General features: G+C 40.9%; 1 protein-coding gene across 1 annotated transcript in view; it reads right to left on the bottom strand.

Moving 5' to 3' along the window:
• The window catches only part of MAN1A1 (mannosidase alpha class 1A member 1), a 170,497-nt gene that overhangs the window by 126,792 nt on the left and 21,432 nt on the right, over positions 1–22,273 (bottom strand). Inside the window, exon 3 of the mRNA XM_081531071.1 lies at positions 1,239–1,335. Within this exon, the coding sequence (XP_081387197.1) occupies positions 1,239–1,335 (97 nt within the window). The remainder of the gene's footprint in view (positions 1–1,238; positions 1,336–22,273) is intronic.

Here is a 22,273-nt window from a genome sequence, read left to right as displayed (position 1 = left end):
AGACTCTGACCTTAGCCAGTCACAAGTGGGTTCAAGTACCAGTTCAGCCAGTTGGTAGGTGGCTAGCACTGGGCAAGCTGTTCTCTCAGTTTCATATTTCTCATCTATAAAATGCACGTAATAACAGGGATTAAATGAGAAGATGCACAAATGGCACTGTGGCACATAGGGTCAGCTGATACTGTTATTTATTACAGAATGTGATCTATTTAACAGGGGGCTTCCCAGGTGGCGCTAGTGGTAAAGAACTCGCCTGCCAATGCAGGAGATGCAAGAGATGCAGGTCTGATCCCTGGGTCAGAAAGATCCCCTGGAGGAGGGCATGGCAACCCACTCCAGTATTCTTGCCTGCAGACTCCCCTGGACAGAGGAGCCTGGTGGGCTACAGTCCACAAGGTGGTAAAGAGTCGGACACAACTGAAGTGACTTAGCACACACTACTTAACAGCTTCAGTTAAAAGACAGGACATCACCTTTTCCATGGTGATTTCAGAAGCATCAGACCAAGATTCACATCCTCCCCCCGCCCTTCATCCTGTTACTTATAGATGAAATTGTGAGAACTGATGAGGAATGGAGTTCAGGGAGAAGGGCGCTGGGGAGCTCTGTGACCCAAGGAATCCATCTAACGCTTCTGTTCCTTAGCTTCTGCACCTCCATAATGTGAATGTTATTAATATGTGGAGAAGGTATTAATCACAGAAGCAGGCTGTGAGGACCCAAAGCAATAAGATGATGCCAAAGTGGATAAATGGAAGTTCATATAACAGACGACTCTATCCTCACTTTCTCTCACAAACAAGAGAAATTCAGAGCCAAAGCTGAGAGTCTCTGAGACACAGTGAAGGTCACCACGGCTGGCTGCCTTGGCCAGCTTATTGATAAAGACACAGCTTTTATCTGACAGGAAGCAGTTAATGCAGCCAACAAATACTCCTCTGCTATGTACCACATGGGAGCTAAAAATCAGGATACTGTGCCCGTAGCCATTAAATAAGGATCTCTGGAAGTGTGCCTCGGGCATCAGTATTTTTTCAAGGGATGCAGGTGGTTCCATAGTGCAGTCAGTGCTATGTCTGAAGGACACACTACGCACAACCCCTGCAGACAACTCCATCAGGTGTGCGAGTCTCCTAGCAACACAGTCTGGAGGGTCACACAGACTTTCTCACCACCCACAAGCTCAGTCGATTGGAGAGAAGTTACTGTCAGGATGAGCCAAAGCACATTCTACTCACCAAACAAACTGCTTGAATGGCCTCCTTTTGATACAGGCTTCAGTTCATTTTTACCCCAGGCATAACGTTTATAATTTTTCCAAGCATGTTTCATCATCTGAGAAAAGAAATAAAAATGGGATTATAATTTGAATTTGAGATGTTCTTGCTTCAAGATAGGTCATACATCGAAGATCTAAAGGTTAAAACACTAAAACTCACTGCTTAGTTAAAAGGATGATGATAATTAAAAGGGGGACAATGGTATGAATAAGCTGGAGCGCACACATAACGTACAAATACACATCATCCCTTTATGTCTACAAATGGAGACTTTTTAAGTCCATTTAATCTTATTTCACATATTAATACATATCATTTTCAAAAGTCAGTTCCCAGCAACAGAAACTTAGCTTATCATAAAAGGGTGAATTATTCTTAATAGGTAAGTCTAAGTAGATAAACCATTCATTTATCTATTTCATCCTCATAATGCATTAAATCTATAAGGACTGTATACTTAAAATTCTCCCATTTTTTTTTGCATAAAGTTCTCTGTACTTAGTATACAGACAAATATCCAAAGTTTTACTTTAAACACTAATATACCTTGACCAAGACTATACGAAGAAGTATTTTTAAATAAATATAGGAAATGAAAAAAAGAAGCTAATTCTATATATTCCCAACCTAGATGTCTTGCACCAGGAATGTTTTTAAAGTCCAAAACTCTCTGCCATAAATTAGTTGTATACATTTTTCATCTTTAAATTTTATTAATTTTAACAAAATTAGTTTACTTACATATAATGAAAAGCAATCAACTTCTCCTGGCTTAGAGACTAAGTTCTGACCTATTGTGCTAGATATTAACTCTAGTAGAAAATGAGTAATATTCAAGGAAGTAAATTATTCTCTAAGAGCTTATCAAAATAGTTATGTAACTATTGTGGAATAGTTGTACAGATGTTTTTAATGACTCCAAGAATATACTGCACCTACTTATTTTTGTATACATTTTTTTTTAAAGGGTGAGTCCTCACCTGACCAGAATTTATTCATGCCACTATCCCCAATCCATTAGCAACAGTAATTATGAACATAATGGGGAAATATTCTAATCTGGCTCCATATTTTAAAATCTCTTAAAAAGCATCACTAAAGTTATACATACTATATATAAGCTGTTTATCACTAAAAATCTTCAGTGAGATCAGTACAATTTTATTAATATGAAAGTCTTCCTATGTCCCCCCAAATAACAATGCACATCTGTCTTCAATCACTCTGCATCAGTATAGTATCTTCCTAACTCATCACTACTGTTAGTAATAACAGCTACCAAAAAATCTGTACTATCTGCTGGGTACTCCACTAAATGCTCTGTGTTCAGTATTGTATTCAATTCTCATTACCACTCTATGAATGATGTTGTATTATCACTGTTTGGTAGATGAAAAATTTGAGACTTTGAGAAGTTACAACACAAACATGTTTACTCAAAGTCATGACATTTCTCCACAGCTGTGGAGCTGGGGTTCATCCCTGTGTTGGCCTGACTTCAAAGCCATTGGCATTAATCATACACTGCATAAACTTCCTTTGATGAGTCAGCAACAGACCCTTCCTTTGATGAACCAGATTGTTGATCTTCTAACCATCAATAGAATGTGTATATGGTAGTGTTTTAGAGATTTTCTCCTATATAAATTAATTTTGTTGAAAAGTATACTAAGTTTTAAGGTGAAATAACTTGATTTATAATGACCACCAATTAGCCACACAATCTGGATGAGTCAGGCTTTCTTTATGTGAAAATTTGGGATAATTCCTCACAGGATACATGTAAGGATTACATGAGCACGAGCTGTGTGGTGGCAGCCCATGCACAAGGTGAATAATCATACACTTACTGAATTTAAGCCTATATTGAGACCAATTAAACTCATATCACACAAATAGAAACCAATGAGCCTCTGAAAAGACCGGGTACATGAACACTAGGTACAAAAACACCTTGAGATTACATCTCGGTTTGATTTGGTTTTCCCATGAAATGTACTATATTTGGTAAACTCTTTATTCCTGTTTCAAAGATACTTTATAAATCCAAAAGCTTTTGGAATACACCTAATACAAGAACAGAAAAACAAATGTTACGATGATTTGTTTCCACTCCAGGCCTGAATGGAAATCAGTGCCATGTACTGCTAATGACTCAAAGACAGCATAAAGCTTTCCTATAGAAGACAATCATGATCATTTATACAATGCACCACTGGCATAGAACCTCAGAGTTACTACTGTAGTATATATTAACTTTTCTTATCTTTTTTCCCCCCAGGGAAAATCAGACACTAATTGCTTATCTGCCTGTATTTCAAAAGCTGCTGTGACCCGTTTCTCAAAATGGGTTCCTCATCCCATGGGATTTTCTACGTGTTAAAGTTAGAAAAGAAAAAGAAAACAATGTGGTCAAAGTGCCTTGTATGGAGCTCTAATATTGGTTTCTCCAGGAATCTGTGAAATAGAGAAGAGCCATCCTGTTAAAGGATTCCAGTGGTTGGTCACCTGGAGTGAAACCATGAGGGAGGTGGAAGGCAAGGAGAGAAAGAGGCTGGGAAGCAGGCAGGGGAGGTCTGTTATTTGCATGGTGCTCAGGCGAGCTATGTCAGGTTTGTAGAGCTGCTATAGAAAAGCAAACAATGCTGCTGAATGCTCAATGTTGATGAATTATCTTCCTCTCCTCCATGAGGCACGGCTCTTTACCTGCTGAGACTGTTTACTTACTGCCCAGTGGTATGTCTTCATAGAAAAATCCTCTTGTTTATTGAGGAGGAATGTATAAGAGCAGGTCACAGGTACAAGCATCTAAAAAAATGGGTTCATATTCGAGCTCTGCCATCATTGGTGTAACTCCAAGTGAGGCAATTAATCTGAGTCCACTTTCCACACCCATTAAGTGTAAACAAATAAACGTACCAGTCCAGTAGACAGCAAGGAGAGCAAACCAGTCAACCTTAAGGGAAGTCAACCCTGAGTACTCTTTGGAAGGACTGATGCTGAAGCTGAAGCTCCAGGACTTTGGGTCACCTGATGTGAACAGCTGACTCACTGGAAAAGTCCCTGATGCTGGGAAAGATTGAGGGCAGAAGGAGAAGAGAGCATCAGAGGATGAGATGGCTGGACGGCATCACTGATGCAATGGACATGAACTTGGGCAAACTCCAGGAGATAGTGAGGCACAGCGAGGCCTGACGTGCTGCAGTCCATGGGGTTGCAAAGACTCAGACGCGACTGAGCGCCTGAACAACAACAACCAGTTCAGTGACACTCACATCCAGCTGTTCCAAAGGATATGGAGGGCTACTTTTGGTTCAGCTGAGGACTAGCGGGGAAAGGGGGAGGATGTTGAATCTACCGCCCTGATAAAGTAGAAATTGGTGGCCTTTGCTCTTAAATTTATATTTACAATCGGTGCTTTGGACAAACTGATTTTAAAAGCCTGTCAGTAATTTCCACCGAACTTTGACATTACTTGTCACATGAAAGTAACTTCTGAAACGTCCAGATAAAAATCTCAACTGAAAACATTTTTAGGATCACTCTATCAGTCTTCCTTACTTTAATCTTTGGTGGAACAGGGACATGGCAGAAAGGAGACAAGATAAAAAGTAAACTTCAGGAAATCAAGTCACAGCTTGGTCAAACTCTCCTCATCCACTGGAAAACAATGTCTAGATTCGTGAACATGAGACAACAATCTAGCTGGCCCTGCTCCCTACATTTCCCTGTGGGAAGAAGGCTGAGAGGACCAGAAGCGGTGCTGGGCCCCTGGGAGACCCTGTGCTGTGGATGCCATCACAGGGAGCAAGGCAGGCGGGCTTCAGCTGGGGGAGCCGGAGCCCTGCTATCTAAGGGTCGGATCTCTCAGACCCTCAGTTTCTCATCTCTAAAAACAACCACTGAAGGAAACAAACGTCCCACCACAGTGCAGGATGTCAACTGTGCGGGAGGATTGGGTTGTGCCAGGGCAGGCATCTATGGGAATACTCCACACTTTCCACTCAATTTTGCTGTGAACCTAAAGCTGCTCTAAAAATTACCATCTACATGAAAAAATAAATGAATAGCATTATCTTCCTCACATCACGGTCAGGAGATCAGATCTGATAACTTCTGGCTGCAGGGAGACATCTGAAGAGTGTTCCTGGCTTTCGTGCCCACCTCCGCCTCACTGCCCCACCTGGTCCAGGAGTTTAAACAGAGATAAGCAAGAACAGTGCAAAGGAAAGTGGGCACGGAGCTATGCTCACAGTGGATGGGGCAATTCAGCAGGAGGGAAATTCACAGGGGAGGGAAGAGGTCAATGTCACTGAGAGGTGACAGAACACAGGGCACGGTCTGACCCGGAACTCACAGACCCTGCAGGCCTGGAGTCTCCCACAGTCACTGCATTTGGCACCCTGTTACCCTAAATGGAATCAGGATGCTGCCTAAGACAGTCCTGGGAAGATTCTCCCCTTAAGATGGCATACTGGGCAAGGTCCGAGTCCACCCACCTTCTATCTGTCCTCACTCTGCACAGAGAAGAACCCTCCCAGCCATGAGAGCTTCCAACTTTACCCCATATCAGATTAAAACACTCATTCAGCACCTTGCTCAATTTATCTCTTTCCAAAACTGAAATATATCAGTTCTCTCTCCCTTCCCATTGGACAGTAAAGAATCCACCTGCAATGCAGGAGACTTGGGTTCGATCCCTGGGTCAGGAAGATCCCCTGGAGAAGGAAATGGCAACCCACTCCAGGATTCTTGCCTCAAGAATCCCCATGGACAGAGGAGCCTGGCAGGCTACAGTCCACGGGGTAGCAAAGTGCTGGACATGACTGAACGACTAACACTTGCTTTCTCCCTTTCCACAAGGCTGTTTGTGTGCCTGTGCTCAGCTGTATCCATCCAACTCTTTGTGACCCCATGGACTGTAGCCCACTCCAAATTCAACAGAGTCGTGTACTTTACCCAGCAGCCCCTGGACAGAGGGACAGAACACATTCAGTCGTTGGTTCTGGGTCCAGGGCCAACTCCCTGGCTGGTGCCCTGCTCTGCTTTGGGCTCAGAAGAGGGATTGAAAATTCAAGGGCCAGACAGAAATAGAATGGCCAGGTTTAGGGCAACTGGAAATGATGGGGAATTTAGCCAAACAAGAGTGAAGGCCCTGGCTAAAGCAATTTAAAGAAATACTCGTAAAAAAAAATACTAAGCTTGCTTTCAAGGTTTGAGCCAGGTTTTCCAGGGGTCTAGAATAAAAACAGTATGCTAGTGAAGGGGAAAAAATATCCGTGAGCCACAGATAGCCCACAGACCAGCGGTCTGCATTGCAACCCCTGGTTTAAGGGCACATGTCTAGACCTGACTGCTCTGTTCTTAGGACTGTGGGCATGACGCTTCCCTCCGGGCTGCCTCCCCCAGCTTAGTGAGCAGTACCTGGCCCCCTGCCAGCCCAGGTGGCCTCAGTGGCTGCTCTTGACCGTTTAGGGCCCGTCAGGACATCGGTGTTGACTCTGTCTAGAATTAGTCAGTCCTGGAGACCTGAGATGTATAAAGCATTATGCACATGCCTCTCAGCAATTCTCTTCTTGCTGAATGAGTGGTAAGCTCCCATTTCAGAAAGCATTTGTAATTCTAAATCCTACACCGTTCTACACATACAAGTGTAGAAGCTGTAAAGAAGAAAGTGACTTAACTTTGTCCCACACCTACAAGGCACGGGGAGAGGAACCTGGTAACGATTTGCCACACACTTACTCCTCCTTAATGCCTCTGGGGTACTGTTAACCCCACCCGACAGAGTAGGAAGCAGAGGCCCAGCATAGCACAGAGAAAGAGCAAGGTTGTGAACTCTCCCATTCTGATCCTTTCCTCTGCATCACTTTTTGCTGCTTGCAAACCTTAAGACTGAGCTCCCCTGCTGCTCCAGGCACAGGGGACAGCCCTACCTGGGGTCCAAAGGGACACAGCCGGGTCTGGCAGAAGGGCACACACCAAGCTGGACTTGTAAGCTGGCTCCAGGATGGGTCCTAGCAGCACCACTTTTTCTCATCTGCATTGTATCCTTCAACCCTCAGGACCTCCGTTCCCTCTGCTTCAGCTCTCTCTCCAGCTCTGAATCCCAGCTCCTCTCCTCCCGCTGTGTAGGCTACTTGGGCGGACAAGACAGCTCTGCTCTCCTCCGACCCTGCCTGTCCCTGGATTTATGGAGAACTGTGAACTCTTCTTCATCATACTGAGCTGCTAACTGTGCCGACACCTGATCTCTTCAGCTGCAGTATTTCCTGAGCTTTATCACCACCTTCGGGGCTAAATGTGGCACTCTTCTTTCCTCTCCTCCACTAGCCTACTTCTTTCTTGTCCCTGTGTGAGCAATTAGTCACCAGGCACCCCAGGCTGCCTTATAACCAAGGAGTGGATAGATGTGTGATCATATTTTCTTCAGATTCAAATGTCCTGAATTCTTCCACAGCCAATTTAGTATATATATACATATATATATATGTATATATATATGTGTATATATATGTATGTATATATATATATATATATATACATACACACACACACATATATACACATTTTAAGAAAGCAGGAGATACGTAGAGGAGTAATTATTAATGCTATTATTGTACGAACCCTAATGGGCTACTAAACATTAATTCCTTGAATTGAAAGAGCAGTTAGAGCAGCAATCTCTTCTAAAAAAGACTCGGAATGTCTGATAAAGTCAGTTTTAAAAAATGAGAAGTCGAGTTAATCACCACTTATAGAGGACAGATTGTCCTGTTTCTAAGAAGCATCTCATACCCTAAGAAAAACCCAGTTTTTCTATGTCTGACCCAGAGAACTGGGTTATAAGCTATTTAATAGTTCTTTCTTTGTGACCAAATTCTGACACTCTTTTATAAAATGTCTGTCCTATTGCCAAATGGAAGAGGGTAGAGGACAGCCCCCCCCCCAAGCCCCTAAAACTTGACTACAATATAAGTACATAACTCTAAAATATTCTAAGAGATAGTAATTTCACATCTCAAAAGTTAGCTGTTAGAAAAAGATTTGTTCATACGTGACTATCTAGTACATTCTTTTTTTGGAAAGAAGTGTTTATTAGTGAGAGTGTTTTCTTTACACAGACAAGCTCTGGATCAGCCGAGGGTCTATGACTTGCAGTTATTCCCTTCTCAAAAATATCTGTCTTGTGGTTAGTGACTGTGGTCTCTTCCCATCAAGTTCAAACATTCAGCATCAGAGTTCTTGGTTTTTCTTTGGTTGATTTTAAATTGATCTAAATCTGCCTTCATTAGATTATCCTTGCTAAGTAAGACCTCTGTGGTCAATGGGAAGCTAGCAAGTGGTCCTTTGGAGGCCACATGCCAACTGATCTTCCCTGCCCAGTTCCCAGGCAAAGACCTAGTAGTGCTTTTCTAAACCTGGGAATCATCAGTGACTACAGAGCTTTAAGCAGTCAAGAGAAAATGATACCCCCTGCTGGGATACCACGAACCTTCCTTTTATTCCAAGAAGGTCTCAAAAAATTATCTTCATAGGAAACAAATACTATTCTCAGTGAATCTCTTCTCTCAAAAGACATTTTTTTTCTTTCTTTAGTTTTAATATTTGTAATTAAATAAGCTTCCCTGGTGGCTCAGTAGTAAAGAACCCACCTGTCAATGCAGGAGATGTGGGTTCAATCCCTGGATTGGGAAGATCCCCTGGAGGAGGAAATGGCAACCAACTCTAGTATTCTTGCCTGGGAAATCCCGTGGACAGACGAGCCTGGAGGGCTGCAGTCCACGGTGTCACAAAAGAGCCGGACACGACTTAGTAAGTGACTAAACAACAACAAAGCAAGTCCAAACATTCTTTTAACTCATGCATGTCCCTCTATAGCTTCAAATTTTCACTCCATTTATCTTTCTGCAGTAGTGACACAATGTTTCAGAACAAATACGCTCTTTAAGGAATCTGTTTATAAGATTTGTCAAGTTCATGAAGACTAATAATTTTTTTACTGGTTCTTCTAATATTCCTTTTTTAAACACTACAAATACTATGAAGTTAGAATATAATTAGTGAGAAATGAAAAAAGAATAATCAAAATTTTTCTAAAAATGAGCAAAAGTTAGAGATATCTGCCTTTAAGATTTATATTCTTTTCTTCTTATTTTCTTAAGCAAGCAGAGTAGCCCGAGAGAGTCCTGTTCTGCTTCAGTTATCAAGAGGAGAGTTGCAGGACAAGCATTTCTTTTTTTTCTTTTATATGTATGTGCTTTTAATAGACAATTTTTTTAAAGCAGTTTTCGGTTTACAGCAAAGTTAAAAGGACAGTATAGATTTTCCATATACTCCCTATCCATACATACTAATAATATTATGTTTCTGAATGATACATTTGTTACATTAGTGAGCCTACACTGACATGTCACCATCACCAGAAGTCCACAGTTTACATTAAGGTTCACTCTGGTTATTGTACATTCTATGAGTTTTGGCAAATGTATAGTGACTTTGTATCCATCATTATATTATCATACAGAATAGTTTCACTGCCCCCAAAATCCTCTGGGCGCCACTATTTTCCCCTCTCCTCCACCCCACCCTACAACCACTGATCTTTTTACTATCTCCATAGTTTTGCACTGTCCAGAATGTCATATAGTTGAAAGCATATAGTATATAGTCTTTCAAACTGACTTCTTTCACTTGGTAAATATGTACTTAAGGTTCCTCTATGTCTGAATTTTTATGACTTAGTACCTCACTTCTTTTTTAAATATACTTTAAAATTTTTACAAAGTTGTGTTATTTCAGCCATACAACAACGCAAATCAACCATAATTATACATACACCCCTCCCCTCTCTAGCCTTCCTCCCCTCCCCTCCCCCATCCCTCCCAGTGAATAGTACTCCAGTGTCTGCACATATCAGTTTATCAATCCACTTTCTGAAGGACACCTTGGTTGCTTTCAAGTTTTGGCAATTATGAATGAAGCTGTTATCAGTAGGAGAATAGCAGGGCACAACCGTTCCCCTTTCAAATTAAAAGTAGAAATCACTATCTTAACTAAAGGATTATAAAGTATTGATATAATTTTGTAAGTTATTACTTCCTGAAGGTAGAATTCATACTATAATGCTTATAAAATGTCACATATTATAGGGAAATATTTTTTAAAAACTTCTGAAATAATTACCCTTACCCTTAAGATTGTCCCAATAAATAGTTGGGATACTCCTTGTCATTTGAGATTCTATAATATTATGAAAGTAATCCTTTGAAGACTGCAGATAACCATTTTAAACATTAGTATCTAGTATACCAATAAAAATGTTATAGAAAAGGTACTATTTAAAAATTATCTGTGAAATGTCAGGTATATATATTAAGTATCAAAAATGCTGGTTCCTAAGTATAATTGTGGAGTAGCAACTAGTGCTTCTGCAAGACATAAAATTCATAATTGATGTGTCACAAAAAGGTATTTTCTTATCATCCTTAATAATAGAAAAGGCCAGCATTCACTGAACACTTATATGTCAGGAAATATGTGAAACATTTACATATTCTCTCAGTCCTTCACAACAGTCCTACAAGGAAAGTAGTCTCTCCACTGAGAGTCCCATCAACGCAGATGAAGAAATCAAGAGGTTAAGTAATTTTTCCAAGGTCAGCCCTCCATCAGGGTGGAGGCTCTAAATTCAGGCTGACTCTGAAGCCTACACAGTGTCCTGAGTTAAACATGTGACCCATGAAATCTGGGGAATATGCCTTACAAATAAGTTCCCAAACAAACTGTTAACTCATGTGTTGTTGATACATATAATGCATGCTTCCTATTATTTATTTAATTATCCTGGATAAATTCAACTTCCAGTAGTGAGACTTCAGAAACAGGTTATGCAAAACCATCTTCCAATTTTCCATTTTTAAAAACCTTGCTGACACAGGACAGCAACATTAAATATATTGGTAGACTGAGAAACTAGAATAAAAATGAGAATATCTCTTGCTTCTGATGCCCTGTGGGAAAAGATATCTTACATACACTGAAAAAGACTTTTGCTCTACATATATTTTAATATCTAAAATTTCCTTCCAGTGAAAGATATTAGTTTATTTCCTTTTGCGCATCCTACAGTGTTCGATCATAATCTTTATTCTTGGTTTCATAGTATACAACATTTCATCACCAAGAAAACCCTAGTAATTTTGTTTATTGAGAACTGAAAAAACATATTTTGCTCAAAATGAGTTTAAATGTCAATATCATTCTATAAATTGGAAACATCAGGTTTTTTCCCAAAAGCCTACCAAAAAAGTATAGCAATACTGATTATTTTCCAATGCTCTCTCACAGGTTTATTTAGACTTCTACTATGCTTCTAATACTGAATATGGCAAACAATGATTTTGGACTATATGTGGTATCACTGTTAAGGCAAGCATTAACATATAATATGGTCATATCCTTACCATCCGACAAGCCATATTTTCTACGGGTTGAAGATCATCCGCAATGTTTTGTAAGTGATGGCACGTATTTTCCTTGGGATTGAAAATCCATTACTCTAACCATTCTGTTAGAACTCTAAATTCTGATAAGGCTAGAATTTTTTGGGGGGGAGAAAGAGATAATCATCATTCATTCTACAGTTGCTGGATGGCAAGCGCCCAGAATTAAATGTACACCAGATTCAGTGACCTGTTAAAGTAGATGGCATTACTTAGTATTAGCTTTGGGTACAATGACTTCCAATTTTGTTCAGCTATTTCATGGCTTAAAAAATTGGGCAAAGATCTTCATAGATTTAAGAAGGAAAAAAAGCAGTGCCAAGTTTATCAGCAGAAGTCAACCTATTTCACTATTCATAAAACTACATAAGGCTACAAAACCATAATAAAACAGGAAAATGATGAATGTATATTCTACCTATTGCAGACTGACTCACCCCACACCCCAATCTCCTTCTCCCTGCTTGTCCCTGGAACAGAAGCTATAGAAGCTGCATGTGTGTTTTCCTAATCTCTCTACAGCTAGGGATGGCTATGTGACGAAGCTCAGGCCAATGAGACGTGTCAAGGCTGACCAAAAGGCCTGCTGTTCCCCTTCTTTCTGTCTTGAATGGAGGTGTGATGCAGGTAGACATGCTGTCACTGTGGCTGTTCTGCTACCATAAATGAGTGTAAATCCGGTTCTACAGGGCATCGTCCTGATGAGCAGACAGCGATAGCCTGCCTCATTATGTTTTATTTATTTTTAAAATTAATTAATTTTATTTTTGGCTGTGCTGGGTCTTCATGGCTGCACACAGGCTCTCTAGTTGTAGCGAGCGGGGGCTACTCTCTAGTTGAGGTGGGTGGGTTTCTCATTGTGGTGGGTTTTCTTGTTGTGGAGCACAGGCTCTAGGGTGCGTAGGCTCAGAAGCTGCAGCTCGAGGGCTCCACAGTACAGGCTAAGAAGTTGTGATACACGGGCTGAGCTGCTTTGTGGCACATGGAATCCTCCTGGGCCAGGGATCGAACCTGTGTCCCACTAATTGGCAGGTGGCTTCTTCTCCACTGGACCACTAGGGAAGTCCCCCATTATGCTTCAAATTTAAACTAAGGTTATTTTGTCACTTAACTCATTGATTACCAATCACTGATGAGTTTAACATGTGAGTAACTACTGTTTTAAAAACCTGAGCGATCAGACCAAAATTGGACTTATACCATACCCCCAATCTGGGGAAATAGGAAGTTTTTCTCTGCATTACTTCTTTTCATAATATTGTTCATAGCTGAAACTATTCTGAGGATTTGTTCAGAAAAGTTGTATAATAATAAATAGCATGATTTGTCAAAGAAATTATGGGAGCTTGAGTCCTTTGTTCAAGGTTTAAAAGACCAGTAGGGGGACATGCATAAATAATTTTAAAAAGAAAAATTATGTAGTCAGGATTCCTGGATTTACCCAGAAGACAATAACTTCAAGGGGCAATCTGAGTTATTTTCATTCACCTTCCTTGAAAAAAATAAAATATTTGTTCAAAATGGGATAAACTGTTCAAGTAAATATTGTTATCAAAGAAGATAATTATGTTATATTTTTGGATGAAAATCCCAAATATTAGTTTAGGCATCTTCTATAATAGAATTTATCCACAGTATGGTAAAAACTGAATTACCTTAATAGTTGCATCACATTCTTGTAATCTTGAAAAGGGCTCTGGTTAATACATAATATAGCATTTTCACTAAATATTGTGCTTTTGTGAGTAAAACTAATAATGCTAGTAGAAATATTTAATTTTTATCTACTTTTATGGAACATCATAGCTGAGTTACAATTTCTCTCAAATGTAAAATTTATCTTATCGCCCTCACATATATGTGTGTGTATATGAAATAATACAGCCTTTTCCTATTTATTATAACTACACCAAATCTTGTTTAAAATAGGTCAGTGTATTTGTGATCTTCAACTATCAATTTCCATATAAACCGACTGTTTTATACTGTGTATTTTCTTCTCATTGTTTGAACAATATTAGAATTCCATATCCTTCATTTCTGGAAACAAGATTGTTGTTCCAAATAGAGAAGTGTGACCTTCTACTGTCGACAGAAGATACCTTCCTAGCACTGAATATAAAACACTGTCCTTGACTTAGGACTCTCTACCATGATTTAGAATATCCTTGTTTAAAATGCATCTCAGAACCAGGAGAATATTCTACCTTCTCCCAGGATGCTCTGTCAGGACTTGTGAGGGATGTGTCCCTCCTGCCTGTTTCCTCAGCCCTGTCTTAGAAGGACCAACTACTCACTTAAAAATTTTACTGGCAAAGATCTGAGGTCTTGAAATGTAGTAAGAAGTCAAACACATAACCGGTAAACATGTACCCTGGGCAATAGTGAGGGCGATGCAGTAGTCTTAGCCTCGGCATGCTAGCCGCTAGCCGGCTCCTGTAGGACATGCTCACGTAGAAGGAAGCAGACCAAACCCCTGTCAGCCAGGCAGAGAGTAAATTCCAGAACAGATACAGTGGGGCAGTGGGGTGCAACCGCTCCCATACAAGACTCTCTGGACGCCAAGCCCCTTCATTCCCACCTGTTTCCTTAGAGACAGGCTGAACTGTTCATTCCTTTCACCAGCATCTGTGTGCCTATAGCCCTACATGACCAATGCTGCGTTCACTTCCTGTCCACAAGGGGCTAACCAGTACACAGCTGTCTGTCATGTTGTAAGTCTTATCAGTGTTAGTAAGTGCTGGAATTCTGGTCCTGCTGTTTTCTCCTCTGACTTGGACTTCTGGGTCCCAGGCTCTGCTCAGCTTAGACCCAGGACTACTATCATATGCCTTGTTGCTGGCATTCTTTTTGAAACCCAGATTCACAGCTTAGCTCCACCCTTGGGACTACTGGTAGCCAGTTCTTGAACGGCCTTCCTAGCATGATCTCTATCTTCAGCCCAGACAGAGATCTTCATCTCTATCTCTGCCCCTCAAGCCACTGGCCTGGTCCATCACAATAAAATGCCATTCTCCACACTGCGCGAGCAAGAGGCATGGTCCTGTGACGTCTGCTGCTGAGCCAAGCCTGTTTACCAGTCCTTTCTGTAGAAGAACACGTGTAAATGCTGATTCATTGTAATCCAAGGTCTCCCTCCCCCAGATCAACTAATTCTCCAGGGAGAAACTTAAGCATTTCCCTATTACCAGTTTCACTGGTAAAGCTGTTAAAAAGAGTTTTTCCACAATGTCTTCATCACAAGGTTCTAAATTATGAAGTGGCCAAGTAAGATTCAGGTAACAGTCATTTCAAAACTGAAGGAAGGCCTTAATTCATTTTCAACTGCTGTGTAGTTTGATCTTTTAAGGTTCAAAGATGCAGCTAAGTCCATAGCAAGGTGGCCACTGATGGATAAGGTTCTCCGTTCTGACAGTCTGAGATCACAGAAATGATCCAAACCCTTGAAGGATGCCAGTTACTCCTAAAGCTAATCCCTCTTCATCATGAAGTCTGTGAAGAATTAGTTATCACAGTTCTACCACTTCTAAAGAGTGTCATAAAAACAAAGTTTTGAAGTTTAACAAAAGACCACATTAAAAAGTTTAATTCTGCTGTAAACTGCTTTTCCCAGTTTCTGGCCCTGAAGACAAAATATGGCTGATACGGTGTGTATTCAAAAACATTTTGTTTGTTCCTTTTAAATGAAGTGTCTGTGTGTTTCTCTTTGAATCTCTACAGGTACATAATACATAATATGTGAAAGTGTTAGTCAAACAGTTGTGTCCAACTCTTTGCAACCCCATGGACTGTAGCCTGCCATGGAATTCTCCAGCCAAGAATACTGGAGTGGGTAACCATTTCCTCTCCAGGGGAATCTTCTCGACCCAGGGATTGAACCGAGGTCTCCTGCATTGCAGGCAGATTCTTTACTGTTTGAGCCACCAGGGAAGCCTAATATATAACATAATGACCCAAAAAGGACAGAGTGGATGTCATCCTCACTGCAAGGAACACTCCTTTTGCTGATAGTTATGAGCCAAGAATTTGTTAATTACAACAAGAAAAATCTATTTCTATTACATACAATCACAAGTTTTACCAATACTTAGCATGTGCATCATGTAATCACGTATTTCTGAGCACCTACTAGCACCTACTTGGTGCCCAGCATGACCATAATGATTTACAGCTACAGGCTGTTGTGTTTCTGTCCTGTGGTTCTCAGTTTCTTCAGGCAGACAACAGAGAGGAAGCCAAGGCAATGCACCCAGATTCCTTGCTTTCCCTCCTGGAGGTCAGTTTCCGTAGCTCTCTGCACCCTAGTTGTAGCGCAGGTGTTGAAGACTAACTGACCCAGTCATCGAAAGGACAAATTCTGTGAAAAGGGAGAATGGATAAATATAGTCTTGGGTAGTGAGAAAGACGGCTTAAGCAGCTAAACTTTAGGTGGAGGTAACAAGGGTGAGGGGTAATGGAGAGAAAGGACTCGTTGAAGAATATTCTAAATCATCTGATACAGGTAAGAGGGAGGTGGGGAGTGAAGACAACACACAAGCTTTATATAACAGTCAGAAATAAAAATGACACTGGCACAAATGTTTCTGGCCTTTCTAGACCATACACTACAACGTGGGTAAATCCTAAATTGGTAACTATAACAGGCATTTATCTTGTCTGTACTCTGTTTCAGCATACATAGTAACAGCAAATATCCAAATTCAAGTCAAATTCAAGTAATTTCTTTCCTATTATCTCCACAAGAAAGCTCACTGGAAAATTTGTAAATTAGGAAAATTAGAAATTCTGTCAGTTTCTTCACAAGAACAAAGTATATCTAATACCTAATTGTGTATTCAGAGGTTAAGCACATTCTTGTAAACTTTGTGTTACATGTAAAAATAGACAAGTAGATAAAGTAAAATCTTTTTTAAATACTGGAAAAATGTTATTACTATTATTATTATTATTTTATTGTAGAATTCAGAGCCCCATGGCTGTCAAGGATGAACATACTCAGTGTTAACAGTCACTAATGAAACATGACTATCTCGTTTGCAAATGAAGGTGTTACTAAAACCATAAAAGGCCCCTAGCTTAAAACAGGGTTTCAGCCTCTGTTTTACTGACACTTTCGGTAGACAGAGTTCTATGTTGCAGGGGGCTTTTCTGTGCATTGCAGGATGTTTCTATCAGGATCCCTGGCCTCTATCCACTGGATGCCTGGAGCACATAATCCCATTGTGACAGCCACTGTCTGGGGGGGAGAGGACACAATATCCCTGGTTAAGAAGCAATGATTAGAACAAACTGTTTGATTAGAATAATAATCCTAATACTTACACAGCACATGTACTAGGCACAACTCCATCTGACCATCAATGACAACTCTATAAAGTAGGGCTTATTTTACAGATGAGGAAACTGAGAGGTTAAGTTAGTTTCAGAGTTAGGTTAGTTTCAGAGTTAGTACAGAGAGGTTAAGTTAGTTTCCCAAGGTCACTGGACACATAAGGGGCAAATAAGGAAGGAAGTCAAGCCCAAGGAGTCTGGCTCCAGAGTTTGTGCTCCTAACTTGTATACTACACTTGCTATGACATATGGAGAACAGACACAAATCAGAAATAATTTTCACTAAGGATTTTTAAGTCTATAACATTGAGTACTGTATATATCTGAGTTCAGATTGCTCATTTGTAAAATAAAAATGATAATGAAATTAAAATAAGATACTTTATCAAAGGCTTCAAGGAAAGCTCTAACAGTAAAAGAGTAGAATGCTTTTCTTATTTACCAATACTCTTTTACATGTGGATACATCTCTGGTTTCTTTTTCTTGTTTACCTGCATACAGCAATTAGAGTTGGTTATACCTGGTGGCTGAGCAGTAAAGAATCTGCCTGCAATGCAGGAGACACGGGCAGGAGATGTGGATTTGATCCCTGGGTCAGGAAGATCCGTTGGAGAAGGAAATGGCAACCCACTCCAGTATTCTTGCCTGGAGAATCCCATGGACAGAGCAGCCTGTCAGGCTACAGTCCATGGGGTCGCAAAGAATTAGACATGACTTAGTGACTAAACAACAGCAACATACACAAAGGAACTATTATAAAACCTGGTTTCTTTTGGTTTGCTTTCCCCTACCCGTAACCTGAGGCACAAAATACCTCCGAGGTAACAGCTTGGTTGATCACAAACCACAGCAACAGGCCACAATACACCAGTGGCTGTTGAGTAACTTTTGTATGTAAGGGGCTGCACTGCAGTTAGTACCATACAGGATCACACATAATACCCACGGGTGGTTAGAAGAAACCCCCCAAAGAGGCCCATTCCCTTGACCTGTAAATATGTTATTTCACATGGCAAAAAGAAAGTCTGCAGATGTAATGATAGTTACTCAAGGATAATTAAGATAACTTTAAAATACCGAGATGAGCAACTTAAAATACACAGTATTTGGGCACACCTAACCTAGTCACAGAAGCAGAAAACATTTTTCAGCTGGAGACCGAGGAGATACAGCAAAGGGACAAGTCAGAGGTACAGTGAGAGATTCATCACACTCAATGTGCTATCGCCAGTTTGAAGATGGAGGGGTTATCTCAACTTGAAGGCAGGCAGCCTCTAGGAGCTGAGAGCCTCCTGGCTGACAGCCAAGCAAGACAAGTGGTGGATAGGGGTTTTATAAACCTGGTTCTTCAGCCTCCAAACTATTTCCTTAAATAATCAATATCTATATCATGGTGGAGGCAAACAGTTTTGCATCCACTCATCACTGGCTCCTAACAGCCAAGGAAGGCAGGCATTATCCTCCCTTTTATAGATGAGAAAGGCTCAAAGAGTTGTGTACTTAACATAGGGTAAGGCTGTCCATAGGTGACATAGCCACGAGCTCCTTCATCTCACTCTCTTGCATGTGCTGCCTTTAACAGTAAAACTGTAACAAACATAGTATAGAGGATTAAACAAAGCAGGCCATCAGAGCACAGTAACACAAATGATTTTCTGCTGAACGGGGATAGGAACAGGTTAGAATTTGTGGAACTGATAACATTTAAGTTGTATTTTGATGGGCAGGTAGGATTTCAAAAGAAGATGATTGTTAGGACTTTTTGTTGTTACTGTAAATTTGGAATCAAGGCAGCAATATGGCTATTAAATAATATCTCAGGGAAGGTTTGGCTCATGAATTGGTATTTTTCAGGCAAGTTTATATCACAGTTACTGGAACAATATGAAGATACAAATATTTGTGTGTGTGCTCAGTATCTAAGTCCTGTCTGACTCTTTGCAACCCTATAAACTGTTGCCTGGCCAGGCTCCTCTGTCCATGGTATTTCCTGGGCAAGAATACTGGGAGTGGGTTGCTATTTGCTCCTCCAGGGTACCTTCCTGATTCAGGGATTGAACCCATGTCTCTTGCGTCTCCAGCATTGCTGGTGGATTCTTTACTGCTGAACCACTGGGGAAGCTGGGGAAGCCCCTGGTGATACTAATACTGGTGAACTGCAATTTCATGACAGTAGAACTTTCCGTAGTGAATATACAGCAGAAACCCAATCTGCCTCTAACAAGCAGTCCCACAACAGAGAAACTTCCAGTAAGAAAAATGCAGCTGGGTGCAGCAGGGATGATGGAGACCTCCGTGTAGCAAGGCTACCCTCTCTTCCCCAACACTCAGGAGGCTCTGCACCCTGGCTATGCTGGGGCTAAAAACCAATTCTCCACCCCTTGGCCACAGCTGATTATAGACACCCAAACTACAGCTGTTCTGAAAATTTGGAACTGAATCTCTGAGATGCTTTTTAGAACCTCTATCAGTCCTTAAACCCACTGGCCATGTAAATTTGTTTGCAGAGGAAAGAATAAAGCAGGTATGTCTGCAAACAATCAAGCAGCCCGGGAGGAATAACAGACTTGGTTTCAAGTGTCCTGCAGATTCATAATTCCAGGCCTTCTGAGGTTTTGGTGCACCGCCTGACCTGGATCCATGAGATTAACTCCTGTTATCTTTATAGTATATATCTCTCCTTATTGTCTCTAACCTAAGTTGAGTGAATTTATATCCTTACAAACATATGAGTCTCTAACAGATTCTCCAAAAAAGCACTTGGGACCATGTATCTTCTGTTTCAAACACTTAGGGAAACCCCAAGACTAGGTCAATCTATTTTGTCCACCTTCTCCAAATATGGTAGAGTGGCTGAATCCTGCTAAAGGAAAAAAAAAAAAAAATCAAACAAGTGAGCAGATGGGGCCATAACAAATCTAAGGCCGCTAGCCCCACATGTGTGCTCAGCAGGGCCCAGCAGGCTACTTTGTTTCTCTCCTCAGTCTTCCCATTGTCCCTTGTCATTCTCGCAGATACCATCCCATCTCTCTAGTCCTGCTCATGGCAGCCTTCCTGTCTCTGTCCTTCTTTACCTCCATTACAACAAGGCTCCTACCCCAAACAGCCCACTGCAGATGCTCTAGCCTTGTTACCAAGCCCAAATTCTCAGCCCTCTTGCCTTTCAGCAACATTTGACACTGCTGAGACTCACCACTTAAAACAGAAAATATCCAAAAATGCTCCAGGATGTCATATTCTAGTTTATGGCTAAGGTTTTCTGTTGCCTCTTTCTCTCTGAATCCCTTAAATGTTGGTGTTCTTCCGACTTTAGGCCCTGAACTCTAACAGGACTCTCTACCCTCAATGGAACATATTTACTTCCATGGCTTGATGATCTTAAGATTGATAACTCTAGATTACTCCTCTCTTTGCAGGGCTTACTGTGTGCTTCCAACTGCCTGTGAGGGACCTTCTCCACATGGATATCTCTCCCATTTGATGCAGAACACCCGAAATCAAATCCACTACACCTCCCCACTTCTCTCCTTCACTTGGGTCCCCACTATCACCAAAACTCTTGTGCAAGCCAAGAACCCGAGAACCATTTTTGACTCCGTTCCCCACTCCTCTCAAAATAAATACTTACAATGTTCTGTAGATATTTAAAAAAATATCCAAGGACCTGTTCACTCTATCCTCACTACTTTGCGCATTTAGGCCATTATTACCTCTCACCTAGATTACCGCAGAGTGTTCTAACACTTGCTCCTGACTCCGGTCGTATCCAAAAATACAAATTTGATATTATTTCCCCAACTTAAAACTTCCCATGGCTCCCAGTGATCTCAGGATACAGCCTGAACACCTTGCAAGATCCATTCTCTGTTTTACTTCTCTGGCCCACTTCTTAGGATTCTCTTCTCAACTGCCATGTCCCAGCTTCAGCTCCTTGGCCGGACCTTATAGCTATTTTCCACAAGGAAATGGCCCTTCAGTGGGCTAGGTCCTACTCATGTTCAGGTTTCTCTAATCTTTTACTACTTTTAGAAAGTGTTTCTGAACCCCCCAAACCTGAGCTAACTGTCCCTATCAGATGCCCCCACCACACTCTGCAATTTCTCCACCAAAGCATTTATCCTTGCTCTTTATCCCTCTGGATTCCAGACACGCAGTGGTTCCATCTGTCCTGTTTACTGCTGTTTCTCCAATGCCTTGCACAGCATGGTACTCCTAAATAGTTCTATGAGGACAATGCTGGCTAACATTTCTTAGTTTATTAAAGGAAAATGATATTAAGGTTATTTTTTAAAAAAACATTTGCATGTGTATGATTACTGCATTGCCCCACTTGCATATACTTTTAGAAAGAGTTCTAGGATCTGGTGTATCATCACAGGACCAATTAAACAAGTTTTTGTGATCATTCCTATATAAAACCTGAGTGTCAAGTCAGTAATGATAAGTTGTGTTACTCTGACTCACAGATCTGTTTTGGCAATAAACTTCATTATGAATTTAAAATTCACATCTCATTTAATATGGTCACACTTAATGGAAAGTCTCACTTGAAAAGTAAGTTATTGCAAGATTATTCATTCTAAAATTTAAGATTTGTCTAGCAGTCCAGTGGTTAAGAATATGCCTTGCAATGCAGGGGACACAGGTTTGATCCCTGGTCCGGGAAGATTCCACATGCTGTGGTGCAACTAAACCTGTGTGCCACAACTACTAAGCCTGAGCTCTAGAGCCCACGAGCCCCAACCACCCAGCCCACAGAGCAACTAAGTCTGTGAGCTGCAACTACTAAGTCCAAACACCACAACTACTGAAGCCCGTGCGCCTACAGGTCATGCTCTGCAACAAGAGAAGCCACTGCAATGAGAAACCCTCTCACCCCAACTAGAGAATAGCCCCCACTCACTGCAACTAGAGAAAGTCTGCATGCTGCAATCAAGATCCAGGGCAGCCAAAATAAATATAAATAAAGAAATGACAATATCATCATCACATCCAAAAAAAAACTTAAAAGAAATAAACTATCGGAGTCATAGTTGCCCCAAGATGAGGGTGAGGAAGGAAGCAAGTTCAGACTTTCAGGGACCACTTTTTCTCTCCATTTTGATTTAAACAACTTTCCAGAGCTCCCAATTTCTTTCATTAGTGCGCCAAGTATT

This window comes from Giraffa tippelskirchi, chromosome 9 (genome assembly GCF_054371585.1).
Source record: "Giraffa tippelskirchi isolate mGirTip1 chromosome 9, T2T-mGirTip1v1.2.pri, whole genome shotgun sequence".
Lineage (NCBI taxonomy): Eukaryota > Metazoa > Chordata > Mammalia > Artiodactyla > Giraffidae > Giraffa > Giraffa tippelskirchi.
The sequence above is the reverse complement of the archived record's forward strand: the minus strand, read 5'-3'. Positions and strand labels throughout refer to the sequence as shown.